This window comes from Alternaria alternata (assembly GCF_001642055.1).
Source record: "Alternaria alternata strain SRC1lrK2f unplaced genomic scaffold CC77scaffold_1, whole genome shotgun sequence".
NCBI lineage: Eukaryota > Fungi > Ascomycota > Dothideomycetes > Pleosporales > Pleosporaceae > Alternaria > Alternaria alternata.
Genome location: NW_017306190.1, coordinates 768036 through 784008, shown reverse-complemented (window position 1 = coordinate 784008; position 15973 = coordinate 768036). Strand labels below are relative to the sequence as shown.

Genomic DNA, 15973 nt, shown 5'->3' with positions numbered 1-15973 from the left:
AGCTAGCTTCGCCTCGCTACCCGTGGAGCTTGCCTGCCTGCCTGCTTGCTTGCCTGAACTCGGTGTTTAGGCAGACACGGCGACGGTTGATGGCTTTATCCCTCAACACCTGTCACTGAAGACTCAAAATCCCAACTCAACACCAGATCGTCTGCCAGCCCAGCATGTCAGACAGTAACAACAACAACAACGTGTCCCACGAGGACATGACCAGCCTCTCCTACTTCGACCACTCATCGGGCAAGCGCGTCAATACGGACATCGTACTCGTTGAAGCTATCCGCTCACAATACCCCAACCTCGATCTTGTGGTCGCGCCTCAGGGAAGGCTCAACCTCCTCGCCTACGCTGGTGCCGGCCACGCAACGGCCACGCCTCTCGAAGATGTCGTCAAAGACCCGGTATACGGCCCCGGCCTCAAGTGGCGTTCGTACGCTCCACCAGCTCACAGACTTGATTCTAGCCCCGGAAACATGGTCGAACGTGTCATCTTTGGCAAATACATGTACAAATGGAAGGACCAGGAGGCTATCTTATACGTTGCCGAAGGCCGCGACGGAGGGTCGTCGTACCCAAACCCAACCTTCCACTACATCCTCTCCAACGCAGAGCACAAAGTCAATGAGTTGATCAAGGACGCGACAAAGTGGGGCAGCGAGCTACACAACGAGGTCTGGGTCTTTGATGGCGGTTACTGGCAAAAGAGTGCAGAACTATACAACTCCGTACAAAAGAGCTCGTGGGAAAGCGTCATCCTCGACGAGGACATGAAGAAGGCACTCATCTCCGACGTGGAGAACTTCTTCGATGGCCAGCAGACATACCAGGACCTAAAGGTGCCGTGGAAGCGCGGCGTCATCTATTACGGACCTCCAGGAAACGGCAAGACCATCAGCATCAAGGCCATGATGCACAGCCTTTACCAGCGCGGCGTGCAAGGAGACTCGAGACTCGCCGTTCCGACCCTCTATGTTCGCACGCTTTCATCTTTCGGGGGCCCTGAATACTCTCTTTCGCAAATTTTTGGCAAAGCCCGTCAAGAAGCCCCATGCTATCTTGTCTTCGAAGATCTAGACTCAATCGTCAATGACAGCGTCCGATCATACTTCCTGAATGAAGTGGACGGTCTCAAGTCCAATGACGGCATCTTGATGGTTGGTTCAACGAACCACTTGGACAGACTGGACCCGGGAATCGCCAAAAGGCCTAGCCGCTTCGATCGCAAATACTACTTCCCCAACCCCGATTACGACCAGCGTGTACAATACGCCAAGTTCTGGCAGGGAAAGCTCAAGGACAACAAGGACCTTGATTTCCCCGATGAGCTCTGCGAGAAGATCGCCGAGATTACGCCCAAGTTCTCCTTCGCTTACATGCAGGAGGCTTTCGTCGCGTCTCTACTTGCTATCGCCGCTCGGGGCGGTAAGAGCGTCGAGGAGGCGGATCGCGAAGCAGAGAGGTGGTCAGGTCCCCAAGATCCGATGAAATCAGCCCTCGGTACACTGCATGCCAATTTCGCACGAAAATTGCCCTTCGGTGACCTGTCCGATCCTACTCCAACATCGGACGCGGAACTCGATAAGCTGGAACTGTGGATCGAGATGAAGAAGCAGGTCAAGATCCTGCGCGAGGAAATGGACGAGGAGAATAGTAAGGCTGCCTGGGGAATGCCCAGTCGGCCAAAGGTTGCGAATCCTGTGCTCAACCCAACCCAGTTCAGAGACGAACTGGATGCAATCCTGCATGGAGGTCAAGAGAGGCGCCCAAGGCACCCTATCTCGGAGTTCGAGCAGCTGTATGGCTAGATGGAATCTGAGCATGGACCGCTTAGCTGGTAGAATACGGAACAGTATGGCGTTTTGGAGTTATGTTATAACTAGCGTTCTATATAATATGAAATGACCACGACGATTCAACGTTTCACGAAGATGAATTGGAGTTGACTCTAAAAATATAGTACAACAGCCTTGAGCAGCCTCCGCTGTAACGTACAGATGCCTCTTTGAATGGGAAGTACGCAAAGAAATATACTAGATTTTAATCGCCATGTGTAGCAGCCTCCTCCATAGCCAACACTGCATTCTCCAACTCTCGGATCCTCTGTCCGACCCTCCTCTTTACCTCATCCGCAACCGCCCTATCCTGCCCATCAACAACACCCTTGTAATACTCGAGCAGCTTATCCAACTCCTCTCTTGCCGCAGCTCGATCATCAGGAGCATACGTAGTATTCTTCTCGCTCTCTTCAGACGCAATTTCGAACTCGTCTTTGGCTGTGCCGTACAGTTCCTGTATCTCCTCTATCGCTTCATCGACCGCTTGTTGTGTTTCTGGCGATAGCGAGGAAGGAGCTGAGGAGTTGGCGGACGCAAATTTACCGCATGATGTAGAGGTGAAGGTGCGCACGGAGGAAAGAGTATTGTAGGGCGTAGTGAAGCGCGTCCATTGGTTTGGTGCGGCTAGGATGGATGTGTTGCGTGCTTGGTATGGCGGGGGGGGTGAGGGTGATCGTGAGCGTTGTTGCGTATAGGTCTGGTATGAGAACTGCTGGGTTGCGGGATAGGATGTGCGTTGCGCTGCTATTGCGCTTGCGCGGAGGGTTGTCTGGCGGAGTAGTGTGCGGATGGGTGCTGCACCCGACGCCATCTTGGGAGATGATTGTCTATGGTATGAAGCGCGGAACTGACGCGGGATTGAGCGCTGGGCTACATTGCGCAGCAAAGGCGCTTTAGTGAAGAGTGTGTGCGACATTGTGGGTGGTGGGTGTCGGTGAGATGGAAGGTGGTGAGCCTGAGGTTGGTCGGAGTTAAGCTGTCATGCGGATATGACGGTGTTGCGATCCGCTGCCTCGTCACTTGCAGAGATGCATCGGGCTAATTTACTCCGCCACCTACTACAACAATGTATCCTAAGAATTATAGTATAGATATAAAGAATCTAGAAGCCTATAATACTCTTGGTTTTAATAAGTTTTCTTGTTTAAAGCTAACGTAGGCTGCAAGGCAAGGCATGTTGTCTCTATACTTGTTCTATTTTCCTCTTGTATGCAGTGCCGCGAACATTCTACTGAGCAAATTTAACGCTGCAATACGCTGTGGTGTCGGTTGAATGTAATACTGGGTTTCCTCGGATTGACATTGGAGTATCGACGCAGCATGCATTAGAGACAGCCACTGCTTACAAAGACCCATAAATGCTCTGGTTGAACCCAGATCAAGAACTGCTACATGAACATGTCGCCTTCGATACAGGGAACACACGATTATTGCCTACATAATGATAAGTACTTCGTAGTTATGGCAGTGAAGGACAATAATCGCAATTCTTCGCATGCTTCGCGCGCCTTGATGAGCACCAGTAGTTTTTTGCAGGACCTGCTGATGTGGTTCTTGGGTGAAGAATGCAACTCAGGTGTAGTCAGGGGAAGGGGCAAACCAAATTGAGCAACGTTGCTACTAAGATTGAGCCCGAAAATCCCACTGGATTTCTTGTCTTTCTAATTCATGACTACTCTTCTAAACTACTCATACCATATTTTGTCGTACACGAACTTTCAGTGAGCAAACATGCGACCTGTCGCCAGGCGTAATGTAGAAAGACGGAAAATTACCCAAGCAGGAAAACAACCAAATTCCCCCGGGCCTTATAACGAGCAAAGGCCAGACATTTACCCTAAACTTGATGCATAGTGTTGAGAGTACCCTTCTGCTACGATGCAATGCAGATGAGCAGTTTTAGCACCGTCCCCACCGACCCCACCGACCCCGCTGTCACCGCTCCGCCTTCACTTTGCATTCCACGAGCCGCCCTCGCCTACGACCCACACCGATATTTTCGGCCTGAGCCGCAGATTGCAACACGTAAGAACAAGTACGGTAGATTTTGTATTTCTTCCATCAAACAACTCAAGCGAGCGTAGTCTAGGTTCGTTTCACCATCTATCCATACATCACAACATTTCCTAACATCTCACCAGTGGTTATGATGTCTGCTTTACATTATCAAATGTAAAGATACGCAGAAGGTCGGGAGTTCGATCCTCCCCGCTCGTAACGAGCAGTTGCATCAATCTTTTTGCCAATTTTTTGGGCTTGTGGAGGTGTTGTGAACGTCTCTGCACCTCATTTTAAGGGGTTGGAAGTTTGCTCGACTTTTGGACGCTGAACAACTCTTTTTGCAACGGTCCAATTACTTTCATCATTTGCTATATCATTCATACGTCTGTACAACTCCCTTTGTATGTTTTACATATTCCACAGGCCGTAGCGCGCGTCCTGAGAGGTTGTTGGAGTTCGCCGAAATCGGTAAGTTGCACCCCTCTTTTTTGCGTTTTGTGAATAAGAGGCCCCACCAGCTTGTGGGCTTGCACAAGTCTAATCGTCATGCTTCTGAGACAGCAACTCGCTTCAAACATGGGAATCTGATGAAATCCATCGTGGAACTCATGGAATGTCCAGCGAGAACTTGTAGCTATATAGATATTGTTGTGACCAAAAAAGTCATATTGCACCATTTGAAGCATCCATAGGTTGTGTAGTGTACGTTGACCATCATCTCCACTACTCCAAAGCATGCGCTCATTCGATTCTAGGTAGTGGTTATCACTTCAGATTTTGACTTCAATCAAATTTCTGATAACCCCGGTTCGGTAAGACCATCCCTAAAACATGATTTCAAGATCTTTCCCTAACATTGAGAAGAACCCGGGCACGACCTCAAATCCTTCTTTTTGCAATTTGTAAATGCTTCCATGACGCCCATACTCGGGATATGGTTTGTTGTTAACAGCGAGTGGTCGAGCTTCTTTTTGCACAACACATGTATGTAAAGGGAGCGCAGTATTCCAAGATCTATCAATCGATTCAAAACTAAGCTGGGTATATTACCTTTGTTTTACCGTCCATTGTTCCATCCTTGATACCGTTGCGCCTCGCTATTCAATAATGCTGGGATATCTTGCTGATCACCAATCGCTATGCTACACGCCATCACAATATGTACCTTTTGAAAGCACCGCTTCAAGCTCACTCGCAGCCTACCACCACCTTCTCGAATTCCTTCCGCTGGTTGCGCATTGCAAGCAGTGTCGTGTTGAAGATACGACTGCACAAGTCCCACACACATTCCTCCCGCAATCGTTGCACGCGAAGGGACTATGTTCCACAGCTCCGCCCATATCCATGTCCATGTCTACATCCATGCTATCCCCTCCACTCTGCAGCGGTGTATCGCAATCTTCGCACCGCGGCATTTGCGATGAAGTCTGCTCTTGCTGTATGGGCATTGAGAAGATAGGCTGAACAGGCGGCGCGGGCAGCTCTTTCCAGAAAGAATGCAGCGTAGACTTTTGTGGCTTTGATGGGATTGAAATGGGTTGTTGATGCATTGGAAGAGGATCGGATGGGATAGGTGAGGCGTCGGGGTGGTTACGTTGCGCGGCGAAGAGCATGTTTAGCGTGTTCTCTAGCATGGGATTAGCATCGTGCGAATTGGCGAATGCAGCCTAGAAATCATACCATGTATCGCTCGCTCATCGGGTCTGTTGTCGCGAACTCGCTTGCGCGTGCGGTTCCCCCAGTCGCTGCTTTTGACTCGGCTCGCGCTCATAAAGTCCCACGCGTTAGTTCTCATAGTCGCGGGCGCGTCTGTTTCCATCATCTTGTCGTAACCTTTGGAGAACGACATCGGTAGTTGTGTGTCTGGTGTCGAGACGGAGCCGAAGCTGGACATGTAGAGCGGCGAGTCGTCAGAGGAGTGCTTGCGCTTAAGACCCATGGTTGTGATGTTCAGTGTTAACGGATGATGAGGTTTCGTTTGGGGTAAATCAAAATAGTGAATCCGCTGTTTGTGGGGTGGTATGTTTGTGTGCTAAAGAGGCAAAGCGAGATGGGATGAAACGGGGAGTGATGATGCAAAGTGGTTGGCCTGGGAGACGCGATCTATCGGCGCGAGCGCGTCGCGTGATGGCGTGTCGGGATCGCATTGCATCACTACCCGACAGAACATCCAGATGAAATCAGCACGTGTGACGCCATGAGCAGAGGATTTTATCTAGCCCATAATTTGTCCCGGGTCTATCTAGAAATTACGACAATCAGGCTGGCCTGACACTCTTGGCTCGAAAGCAATGGAGCTGAAGGCATTACGTCGGTCATACAAAGGGTGAAGCTCGCCTTTACCCCACCACCCCTCACATGCCAACACCAACTAGCCCATACAACGTCACGATAACAGCTTTCAATATTCCCATCACTGAAACCCAACATGGTCACTCGTAAAGCCACCCACGCTGGTTCCTGGTATACGGACAACAAACAACTCCTGTCCCAGCAACTCGACGGCTGGCTCGGAGAGGTTCCCGAATCCACGACGCCCATAGGCTCCGCTTCCTCACAACAAGGCCAAGTCTCGATACCTACACCACACGCGCGAGCTATCATCGCCCCGTATGTGCCCTGAAGACTCTGTAGAGAAGACGAGGCTCATGGACGTGCAGGCATGCCGGATACTCGTACTCAGGTCCTGCTGCAGCATGGGCCTACAAGAGCGCTGACTGGGCGAATGCGTGAGTACATATCGGTCAAAAAGACAGTCAGGGTTCCGCACTGACTGCTCGTAGCAAACGCGTCTTCCTACTCGGCCCCTCTCACCACTACTACCTCACTGGCGCTGCGACGACAGGTTGCGAGAAGTACCGTACACCTCTCGGCGACCTGACTATAGACACAAAGCTAGTGGATGAGATACAAAACCAATGGGACCTGGAGACAATGTCAAAAGGAGTGGACGAGGACGAGCATAGTCTGGAGATGCACCTTCCGTACATCTACAAGATGCTGTCACTGAAGAACACAAACTTCCAGAATGATTCGACATCTGTGCCTCTAGTACCTATCATGGTCGGCAACACCGATGCAGCCATCGAAGCTCACTACGGCTCCCTCCTCGCGCCATACCTCTCCGACCCTTCCAATGTGTTTGTAATCTCATCTGATTTCTGTCATTGGGGCTCCCGCTTTCGATACACGTACTACCAGCCCGCCGACGGCTCAGCAGCAACTCAGCTTAGGTCAAGCTCTCGCGTACCGAGCGACTATCCCATACACGAGAGTATTGCTGCTGTCGACCACGAAAGTATCGACGCGGTTGAGAGTGGGTCACATAAGCAGTTCTTGGATCAGCTCAGGAAGACTGGCAACACCGTGTGTGGAAGACACCCGATTGGTCTCTTCATGGCCGCGGTAGAGAAGGCAGATGGTTTAGGTCAAGGAAGGGGCATGTTCAAGTTCCTGCGGTATGAGAGGAGCAGTTTGGTGGAAGAAGTAAAGGATAGTAGTGTGTCGTATTGCAGTGCTTTCGCACTCCTCTAAAGCGAGCTCTCATCTATAGAGCTTGTCGAGTCCTCGATAGTAACGGATAATAATGAAAAAAAGAAACCAACGACTATGATCATGCCTATATTCCAGCAATGCATCGCAACTGAGGATTGAAACGCCGATCCATGCAACCAAGATATCTCAACAAGACGCATTTCAAATACAGATCAAGGTGGCCGTGGCTTTGGCATGGCAATATGTTTCACACTCCACGGCTGCATGCTTCTCCTCGCACCCAGCGTCTTCCTCTGTGCTGACTGATTCTGCACTTGGTTCATCGACGTTGTGTGAAATGTAGACGCTGGCCGAAAGCCAGATGCCGAAGCAAATGACGATGACGTTTGCTTGGTTGGACTTGTTGGTTCTCTGCCATCCTTCCCTGCTTGATGCGTTTCCTCTACATCGGGTCTAGGGGGCGAACTAGATAGAAGGACATACCGCGTGCTTTCCATCCCGGCTTCGGGCTCGACACGTTTTGGCTTGGTGAGAATTGGTCGGTTCGTAACTTTGTGATTGGTCATTGAGAGTGGTTGAAATGGGCGTGGTGGTCGTGAAACGGAGGATTGCACGTTGGATATGTCATGAAGTGGAGTGTGAGTGGAAAATGAAGATTGCGAGCGTTGCAGAGACGGCGCAGTGAAGGATGGCGCAGTTTCTGTTTCCTCGGATATCGCGCTATTTGATCGCTTAAAGAAGCTTGTAATGGCACCTTGGCCTTTTGCGAGTGGCTTGACGGATTTCGCTCGGGCAGGCTTTGCTTCTGCTTTCTTGGAGTCGTTGTAGGCTGCCTTGGCAATCTCTGCGTTGGGAGTGCTGGCTAGCGTTCGAATGCGCTCTGCTTCTCTCTGCATTGCCTGGAGATCTCCAAGATCCCGAGCACTGGTGAAACCAGCTTTGACGGTCGGCATGGTCGTCGTCGCTATCGAAAATCCAGACGCTCTATTCATGGTGACCGCTACTGAGTCCGTAGAGAAAGAGCTCGATGATTCCAGCCTGCGCCGCTTGAAAGATTGATTTGGCCCATCGCCGATGGGCTTCGCGCTTCTGTACTTGTCGGATCCGTATGCGCCCCATGTTGGATCATTCCCGTCAATCTCCTCTCGAGTCGCTGGGTATCGATCGTCTTCCGGATGTTCCAGCAAGCCGAGAGCACCTTTGATGTCTTCAGACGATGGACAGTCTCTCCGCAGAATACGGGCCAAGTCTGGTATGGTACTACGCTTGAAAGCTAAGTCTGGTCCTCGGTCGTTGAAAAGCTTCTGTATTTTCCGATCGGAAATGAACCTGGAAAGGGTCGTCTGCTCTTGACCTGACTGCTTAACTGGGCAACTCAGGTACAATAGGCCTTGTGCCCGAGTCATACCAACGTACAACAAACGCCTCTCCTCATCCTGGTCATCTGCTCGGGAGTGCGGTATAGATCCGTCATACACAGCAGGCATAAAGACGACAGGCCATTCCAGACCTTTCGCTGCGTGGATGGTAGAGATGGTGACCTGGTCCAGTTCGCTTCCCTCCTGGTCTGCTGCGCTCGAGAGCGTAACATTGGCCAAGAATTTGGACAGAATATCGGCTCCGGTGTCGTTTCGCTGTTCGATGCCCTCTACCACTGGCAAGGCGTCGTCAGAAATCTCTTCCCCATTAGCAACTGCCGTAGCCATCTGTGTTGCCTGGTTCACCAGCTCCTCCACGTTTGCCCATCGATCTTCCCAGTTCTCCTTATGTGTCTGCTTAAGATAGGACTGGAACTGTATTTTAGCCAGAATGTGCGATATGAGACCTAGCAAGTTACAGTCTTCGCCTTTAGCAGGAAGAAGCTTCTCGCGCGAGGTAAGAATGACATTGACGAACTGCTCGATGCCCTTCTGTGCTTGGGCGGAGACTTTGCTTTCCGGCTTCCTCCTGCCCTGGGCGATATCCAGCACCAGTTTCCACAGAGTGACTTTTCTGACTTCTGCTTCTTCGAGTAGTGCCTTCACAGTAACGTCGCCAACTTTCCGGGACGGTGTATTGATAACCCTTGCCACTGCATCATTATGATCTGGCTGACTGACCACGCGTAGGTAGTCTAAGATGATCCTGATCTCCGCCCGATCAAAGAACTTCGTACCAGCGACCATCCGATAGGGAATTCCAGCTTGTCCGAGCGCTCGCTCAATCTGGAGCGTGAGAGGAGATGAGCGTACAAGTATAGCGTAATCGTTATAGCTCAGCAGCCCCGCTGCAAGCGTTTTGGTCCGATGTATCTCTTCTACAATCCATTTCGCCTCCACGTTGGCCGATACCAAATGGCGAAGAGTGGGAGGCTCACCAACGCCATGTGTAGCAATGAGCGACTTTTGTGGTCGACTCTCATCCTGCTCAATGACAGCCATGGCGGAGGTCAAGATGCATCCCGAAGACCGATAGTTGTTCTCCAGGTTGATCACGACTGACTCGGGGTAATCGGTGCGCATCCGCAGGAGATTCTTGATCTCTGCTGACCGGAAGCTGTATATACTTTGGTCTGGATCACCGACAATGGTGATACGTCTTGTTCTTTGAGCTAATAACCTCATTAATTCGTACTGGATATTGTTGGTGTCTTGGTACTCGTCAATTAGTACAGCTTGTATCGTGGAGACACATGACGGCGACTTTTTTAATAGATCCACACATCGGAGAAGAAGGTCGTCGTAATCGAGAAGATTGGAGGCGGCCAAATGTTCTTGGTAAGAGGAATATATCATCGCGAACTCATTGTCGTTGACATTCTTTGTTGTCCTTCGAAAATCGTCGGCGGTGGTTCCCTTGGCTTTGAGTTTGGAGATCCTGGAACGAGCATGGCCAGGTTCCACTGTGTACTGATGACGCGTAACAATTCGCTTCAGTATTGCCGTGCTGTCGCTAGTATCCGCAATGCCAAAGTTCTTATCAATCCCAATCTCTTGACCGTACCGAGATAAGAAGCGACGCGCGACTGAATGAAAGGTACCCAGGATAAGTTTTGCCTCAAGCTTCTCTCCAACAAATCCCTTGATCCGTTCCTTCATCTCTCTTGCAGCTTTGATGGTAAAAGTACATACAATGATGTTCCATGGCTGTAGTCGCTCGTGATTGATGTGGTACGCGACGCGTGCTGTGAGTGTTTTAGTTTTGCCTGAGCCGGGCGGCGCGAGGACCTGGACAACATTGGCGGGACTTGTTACCGCGCTTCTCTGCGCATCGTTTAGTCCCTCCAACAATGCGTCCATGGCGGGTCGTGTGAGATACAGCGTCTCATTAAGGGCTGGTCGACGGCGTGTGGCGTGAAGGAATCGAGGAACGCGCTAGGAACACGGTGCACGTGTCGATAAGATAAGCCAAAGTACTGCTCATAGCCGAGCGGCAACCGTCACAACAACGGTACCTAGCAAACAGCACGGATGAATTGTGCTTACAAGCCCGCGCACTCTAAACCAAGCACTGGGCTAAACATCATCATACGAAAAGCGTAATGCTTCCGCTGCAAGTTGTGCTGGCGGAATCCCCATGGAAATAGCTTCGTTCGCCAAGTACTAATTTCTCGTATTCTTCCCCGCAATGCGGAGGTACCTCAACTCGGACAGCTTTTATCCGACAACCCGGCGCGAAGTGACGATGATCATCGGATTTTGATTTGCATTGAGCAAGCCTGCCGACGGACGTTGAGGCTCTTCCCAGTTAGCTGTTCGTGATGAGTATACCGCACCGAGGACTATAAAGGTCCGAATGTACCTAATGTCTATCCTGCATCCCGCGAAGTGTCACTTCATCCTCTCATCATGCTGGGACCACGTGTTTTGCTTAGCACAGCACTTGCTGCTGCTGTCGTTTCGGCTGGATATTTGCCAGGCATCTCCAGCAACACTGCTTTCCAATACAATGCGCGTCGACAGGCCACTAACAGCACGTCTCTATCTTTCAATGGCCCGTACAGTACCCGAGGCCGAGACATTGTTGATAGCAATGGTGAGAAGACAACTTGGGCGGGCGTCAACTGGCCTATGAGCGGTACGTTACAAGCATCAACTGAACAGTAGGTGAACATTGATTGACGTCCTCTATAGGCGAGACTATGATTCCTGAAGGGCTTGAATGGGCGTCAGCGGAAGAGATTCTAGATGATATCGCGGGTGTCGGCTTCAACTATATCCGCATGGGATATGCTATCGAGATGATCGACCAGGTTTACGACAGGGACGGTGTTGATGTCCCGCTCGAAGTTGGCCTCATTAATGCCCTTGGGTACGTCAACGGTACCAAAGTCACGAACGAGATCATCGCGAAGAACCCTGGCTGGACCGCTCAGACTACACGTTTCGAGATTTGGAGCGATATTGCGCGTATTGCTGCTACGAAGGGCATCTTCATTAGCCCAGATGTGCACACAGGAAAGGCGCAGTGGTGCTGCTCGCACATCGACGGTACTGCTTGGTTCGACGACCTCCAGTTCAACGCAACACATTGGCGCCGCGGTCTTTCTTACGTTGCCAATTGGGCGAAGGACCACCCAAATGTAGTCAGCATGTCTCTCCGCAACGAGTTGCGCGAATCTTGGAACGTCACGGACCTATACTACAACTGGGATACGCTTGTAGGCAACATGACCGCTGGAGCTGACGCAATCCACGAGGCCAACCCCGATATTCTTATCCTGTGGGGTGGCATGCAATACGGACAAGATCTATCAGCCTTGACTAGCGGCAAGAACATTCTCACCGCCCCTTGCTACAAGTGCACAGCGATCAGAGATGCGGCAAGGAGGGAGCCAGTATACTTCAACCTCGATGACCATCCATGGGCCGACAAGCTCGTTTGGGAACTTCATCTTTACAGCATGAGCGAGGATATCGACACTGGCACCTGCGACATCGTCAAGGCAAACTTTTATCGCAACGGTTTTAATGCCCTGGGTATCGACGCACCAGCCGCCTGCAATATCACAGGTGACTGCCCGAAGGCTGTCCGCGAGACACCCGTCATCCTGAGCGAGTTCGGCAGTGCTCAGGACGAAACCCTCTTCAACAACACTCTGCAGAACTGTCTGAAGGAATACACCATCGACAACGATGTTAGCTGGATGATGTGGTCTATTGCTGGTTCATACAGAATCAGATCAGGAGTGCAAGGATTTCCTGATACCTGGGGTATGACAAACTACAACTGGACAGGATGGAACTACGAGCGTGGTATCGAGGAGTTCTGGAAGCCATGGGTCCAGGCGATGAACACAACGAAGATACAATAATCATATGTAGCGATATTAATGTCTACTTTCAATACTCGTATAATGAGTCTCACGCTTAACAAACGCAGTTGGTATATCATTCGGGTTTTGGGATGAACAAACGGCTTTCACATTCGATTGTATCGATTCGAGCTCCCTCAGCGCCCCTCACTTTGCATCCTTTTCTCATCAGCCCTTCCATGGTCTTTTTGACGCAAACTTCTGCTTCCGATAAGGTGAAATCCCGCTGAGGCTTCCAGTTGCAACGGTTCAAGATACGTTGTAGCCCATGGCTCTCATGATCGCCTTGCCCTCTTCCACGTCGTCTAATTCCCAGATCCTCAGCCCATACGACTCTAGGAAAGCCTTGAAGCTATGGAACCCCAAGTCTTTGGCAGCTTTGTAGGTGGTGGTAATATTGGACTTGTCGGCGTCAGAAGACATGCTGCTAGTGCTGCAGACCGTGTTCGGTTTTCGCGAGAAGGGTTCTGGAAGAGCGAAGCTTAGTAGAGAACTTCGGTTGTTCGAGCTTTGAGGAAAGGGAGTAGCGATACGCGGAAGACGCGGAGAAGAGGAGGAAGAGGTGGGACGTGGGTTCGGTGAAATATATAGCGGGGCACGGCGGAGGCTGGGATACTCACGAGACGTAGCATGTGACTACGAGTATTACTATGAACCTTGATATACTTGACATTACAGTGTCAAAGGAGCACAATCTCAGAAGCTGCTGCTACCTGTTGCTACAAAAGTATACCGAAGCCTAGTATGCCCAAGACAGCACCCGTCCACCACTCAAGCTTGCTTGTTTTATCGGCACCAGCTCCCTTGCTAGAGGTGGTCGCCAGCCTGGCACTTTGCTCACCCGGGCGTGCAGAGTCGGTGATACTTGCTTCGAAGCCAGATTTAGGCATGGTCATGGTAGTAAGTGCAACACGCACGGTGGCAGTGACAGCAGTACCGCTCGAACTAACCGTCACCAAAGTGTTGCCTGTGGCGTCTGTTGTCATTTCTAGTATCGTAGGAGCGAGGTTGCCCCCAAGGTAGATAGAAAGACCAGGCGTAAGCGTTACTGTCCATGCTCCTCCTATCACGAGGTAGCCAGTACCTACTGTTGGTGTTACCTGCGGAAACGACGCTTCATCCGTATCCCTCGGCATGCCAGAATTAGGAGTAGTCGCTGGTTGCGCTGCAGCACTGCCTCCTCCATTGTCACTACTTGGAGGCGTGATCGTTTGGCCGAGGCTATTGGTGGTTGGAGATGCGGGCTGGACGTTCGATGGCGTGCCGCCAAGCTGGGAGACAATGCTCAGTAGGAGACTGTTCTGCCCTGTCTGTTGCGATGTCGTTCCTGAAACACTGGGGGCGTCTCCTCCCGCTATGTTATCCCCAGATGGCCCAGGCTTGTTCGAAGGACGGACTGTGTTCGCTACCGTGACCGAAGACTGTTGTCCATTGTTGTCCCCGCTCGCTTGAGTAGCATCGCCCAGTGTGAATCCGTCCTCCACCAGGTTCGTCTCAATGTTGATAATTGTCGGTCGAATTGCGGTGACGGTCGTCTCAGTCGCAATTAACGTCACAAGACGATCGGTAGCTGGACCAGTTTCCCCCCAACCTGTCGCAGTCGGAACCCCAGGCCTGAGTTGACGGCTAGTCTCGCCACAAGTGGTGTCATCTATAACACAACATTGTTCGGTCCCCGCAGAATTACATGGATCCCCCTCTGCAAGTCCGTCTCCCCTGTCTATGGACACACTCTCCGTAGCAGCAGCGTCAAACGTTCCTGTTGTCTCTGTCGGGATAGATACGGTCGCCCATTCGATAGGGGCAGTCTCTGTGACATTCGGTAGTAAGGAGACCTCTGCTTCATATTAGCCTGTATGCTCTCCAGTTGGCTCGGCATCGGTTGCATACGAGGGATAGCCGCTGCGGCATTCGCTAGGAAGAAGAGCGTCAGGAGCTCTGGTGGAAGGAACATGTCGACGTGCTACAGCTGTCAATCTGGCATGCAGGAGAGAATATGGAGAGCACGCAGCGCGCTCAAACGCTGAGGCCCCTTCCGTGCCGCCATGTCTCCAAGTGAGTAAGTTCGCAAGCTGTGCAGCCAGGGAAGCCTCATCGTGGTTAGCGGATAGAGGCCATGGCACGCCTAGGTGCGCAATCACATGCCAAGCGCTGCCGGGCGTTGTCACAATCTCCGAACTCTCATGCATCAACTACAACTTCACAATTCAAGACAGCATGGTTTTCACTGCGCATACCCATACCCTCTACAATCTTCCCACACTCATGCTAGCACTGAGAACAACACCTGCTCCATGTGCCTGCCACTTCAAATGAGATGCGTCTTCTATCGTGGAGCTGGGATCGCGTTATGATTAACCGACACCTGAATCCTTCCGCCCCCAAGGTTCGATGCATTATGTTCCATGTGCGACTCTACTGCCAATAAGGAGAAATGGCCTCGACAGTATCTTACCTTCTCGGCTAGCGCTACGAGATGTACAGGGTGTCATCAACCGTTCTTCATGCATGCACGTGTTGGAGAATACATTTAGAACAAAGCTAACACAGCGCACCCCGCCCACAAAACTGCAGGCGATATGCGCGTATACATGTTCGTCCAGGGCCAGTCAAAAGGCCCTGTCTGCCAGCCGTGTAAGTGTCGCCGTGGTATAGAGCCTGCTTGCGCCTTGGCTGTGGCTTTTCCAGGCGAGGATGTGCCGCTTTGCTGCATCGTAGCCCTACGCACTGACATGCAGAACTTTGATACCAGCAATCCAGGTTTCCTTCGACACCAACAAGCATGGAAAAATAAAACCCATTCCATACACGAAGATCACATCTAAGCGTGAAAATCAACACATCCAAACGCGGAAACCTTCGCCAACCACCCTCTTGTAGTTCTTGGTATTGAACCAACAAGGTGGGGAGGCTTTCATGTCATCCATCTGTCGCACTAGACTCTGTGGCGACTACAGAGGCACAGTCAGCGCGAATATGGATCGAATGGGTATCCGGCATGCCTTTGGTCATTCAGCAGATGTTACTTAATACGTTCTGGATGCAAACGCCTACAAATAACATATTCGAAGGCGAATTACTGACAGGTCATTTTTAATTCCTTACGAGCGCTTCATCCAATTGCTTCGTAAAAGCTGTATCTTTTCCAGCTTTCCCACCTCATTGACCGGGCTGAGTTTCCATGTACTCGCAGTTCCCCGGTCCCAGGCTGAGTATTCAAACCATTGCAAGCATCATCTTGCATAAAACGGTCACGTTTGTATGTCCTAGATACACCACGTTTCGTCACATTAGCAAGTTTGCAGGACTTGGATATGCGACACAAGCTAGACAACAAACAGCGTCACGG

General features: G+C 51.1%; 6 protein-coding genes across 6 annotated transcripts; 3 read left to right on the top strand and 3 right to left on the bottom strand.

Annotated features, from left to right (window-relative positions):
• Positions 1–52: 52 nt before the first annotated feature.
• CC77DRAFT_16151 (P-loop containing nucleoside triphosphate hydrolase protein) lies at positions 53–1921 on the top strand. The gene has a single exon (XM_018530357.1). The coding sequence runs from the start codon at positions 165–167 to the stop codon at positions 1803–1805; it is 1641 nt and encodes a 546-aa protein (XP_018391374.1). The 5' UTR covers positions 53–164; the 3' UTR covers positions 1806–1921.
• On the bottom strand, positions 1838–2750 carry CC77DRAFT_1015290 (hypothetical protein). Its single transcript, XM_018523989.1, has one exon. It carries the CDS (start codon positions 2644–2646, stop codon positions 2038–2040), a length of 609 nt encoding a protein of 202 aa, XP_018391373.1. The 5' UTR covers positions 2647–2750; the 3' UTR covers positions 1838–2037.
• Positions 2751–5035: 2285 nt separating this feature from the next.
• Positions 5036–5775, bottom strand: CC77DRAFT_924019 (hypothetical protein; the record flags this gene model as incomplete). The annotated part of the gene is made up of 2 exons (XM_018533782.1): positions 5036–5463; positions 5517–5775. The coding sequence occupies 2 exons, from the start codon at positions 5773–5775 to the stop codon at positions 5036–5038; spliced, it is 687 nt and encodes a 228-aa protein (XP_018391372.1).
• A 572-nt stretch (positions 5776–6347) lies between these two features.
• CC77DRAFT_1015288 (hypothetical protein) lies at positions 6348–7449 on the top strand. The gene has a single exon (XM_018523988.1). It carries the CDS (start codon positions 6771–6773, stop codon positions 7368–7370), a length of 600 nt encoding a protein of 199 aa, XP_018391371.1. The 5' UTR covers positions 6348–6770; the 3' UTR covers positions 7371–7449.
• A 3709-nt stretch (positions 7450–11158) lies between these two features.
• Positions 11159–12624, top strand: CC77DRAFT_1036704 (glycoside hydrolase; the record flags this gene model as incomplete). The annotated part of the gene is made up of 2 exons (XM_018527029.1): positions 11159–11387; positions 11444–12624. The coding sequence occupies 2 exons, from the start codon at positions 11159–11161 to the stop codon at positions 12622–12624; spliced, it is 1410 nt and encodes a 469-aa protein (XP_018391370.1).
• A 249-nt stretch (positions 12625–12873) lies between these two features.
• CC77DRAFT_1056065 (hypothetical protein) lies at positions 12874–14578 on the bottom strand (the record flags this gene model as incomplete). Its single annotated transcript, XM_018527877.1, has 3 exons — positions 12874–13091; positions 13358–14461; positions 14515–14578. The coding sequence occupies 3 exons, from the start codon at positions 14576–14578 to the stop codon at positions 12874–12876; spliced, it is 1386 nt and encodes a 461-aa protein (XP_018391369.1).
• Between the last annotated feature and the right edge of the window lie 1395 nt (positions 14579–15973).

Excerpts from the sequence above, each read along its gene's own strand:
- CC77DRAFT_16151 (XM_018530357.1), top strand. The coding sequence starts at position 165 with ATGTCAGACAGTAACAACAACAACAACGTGTCCCACGAGGACATGACC.
- CC77DRAFT_1015288 (XM_018523988.1), top strand. The coding sequence starts at position 6,771 with ATGTCAAAAGGAGTGGACGAGGACGAGCATAGTCTGGAGATGCACCTT.
- CC77DRAFT_1015290 (XM_018523989.1), bottom strand. The coding sequence starts at position 2,646 with ATGGCGTCGGGTGCAGCACCCATCCGCACACTACTCCGCCAGACAACC.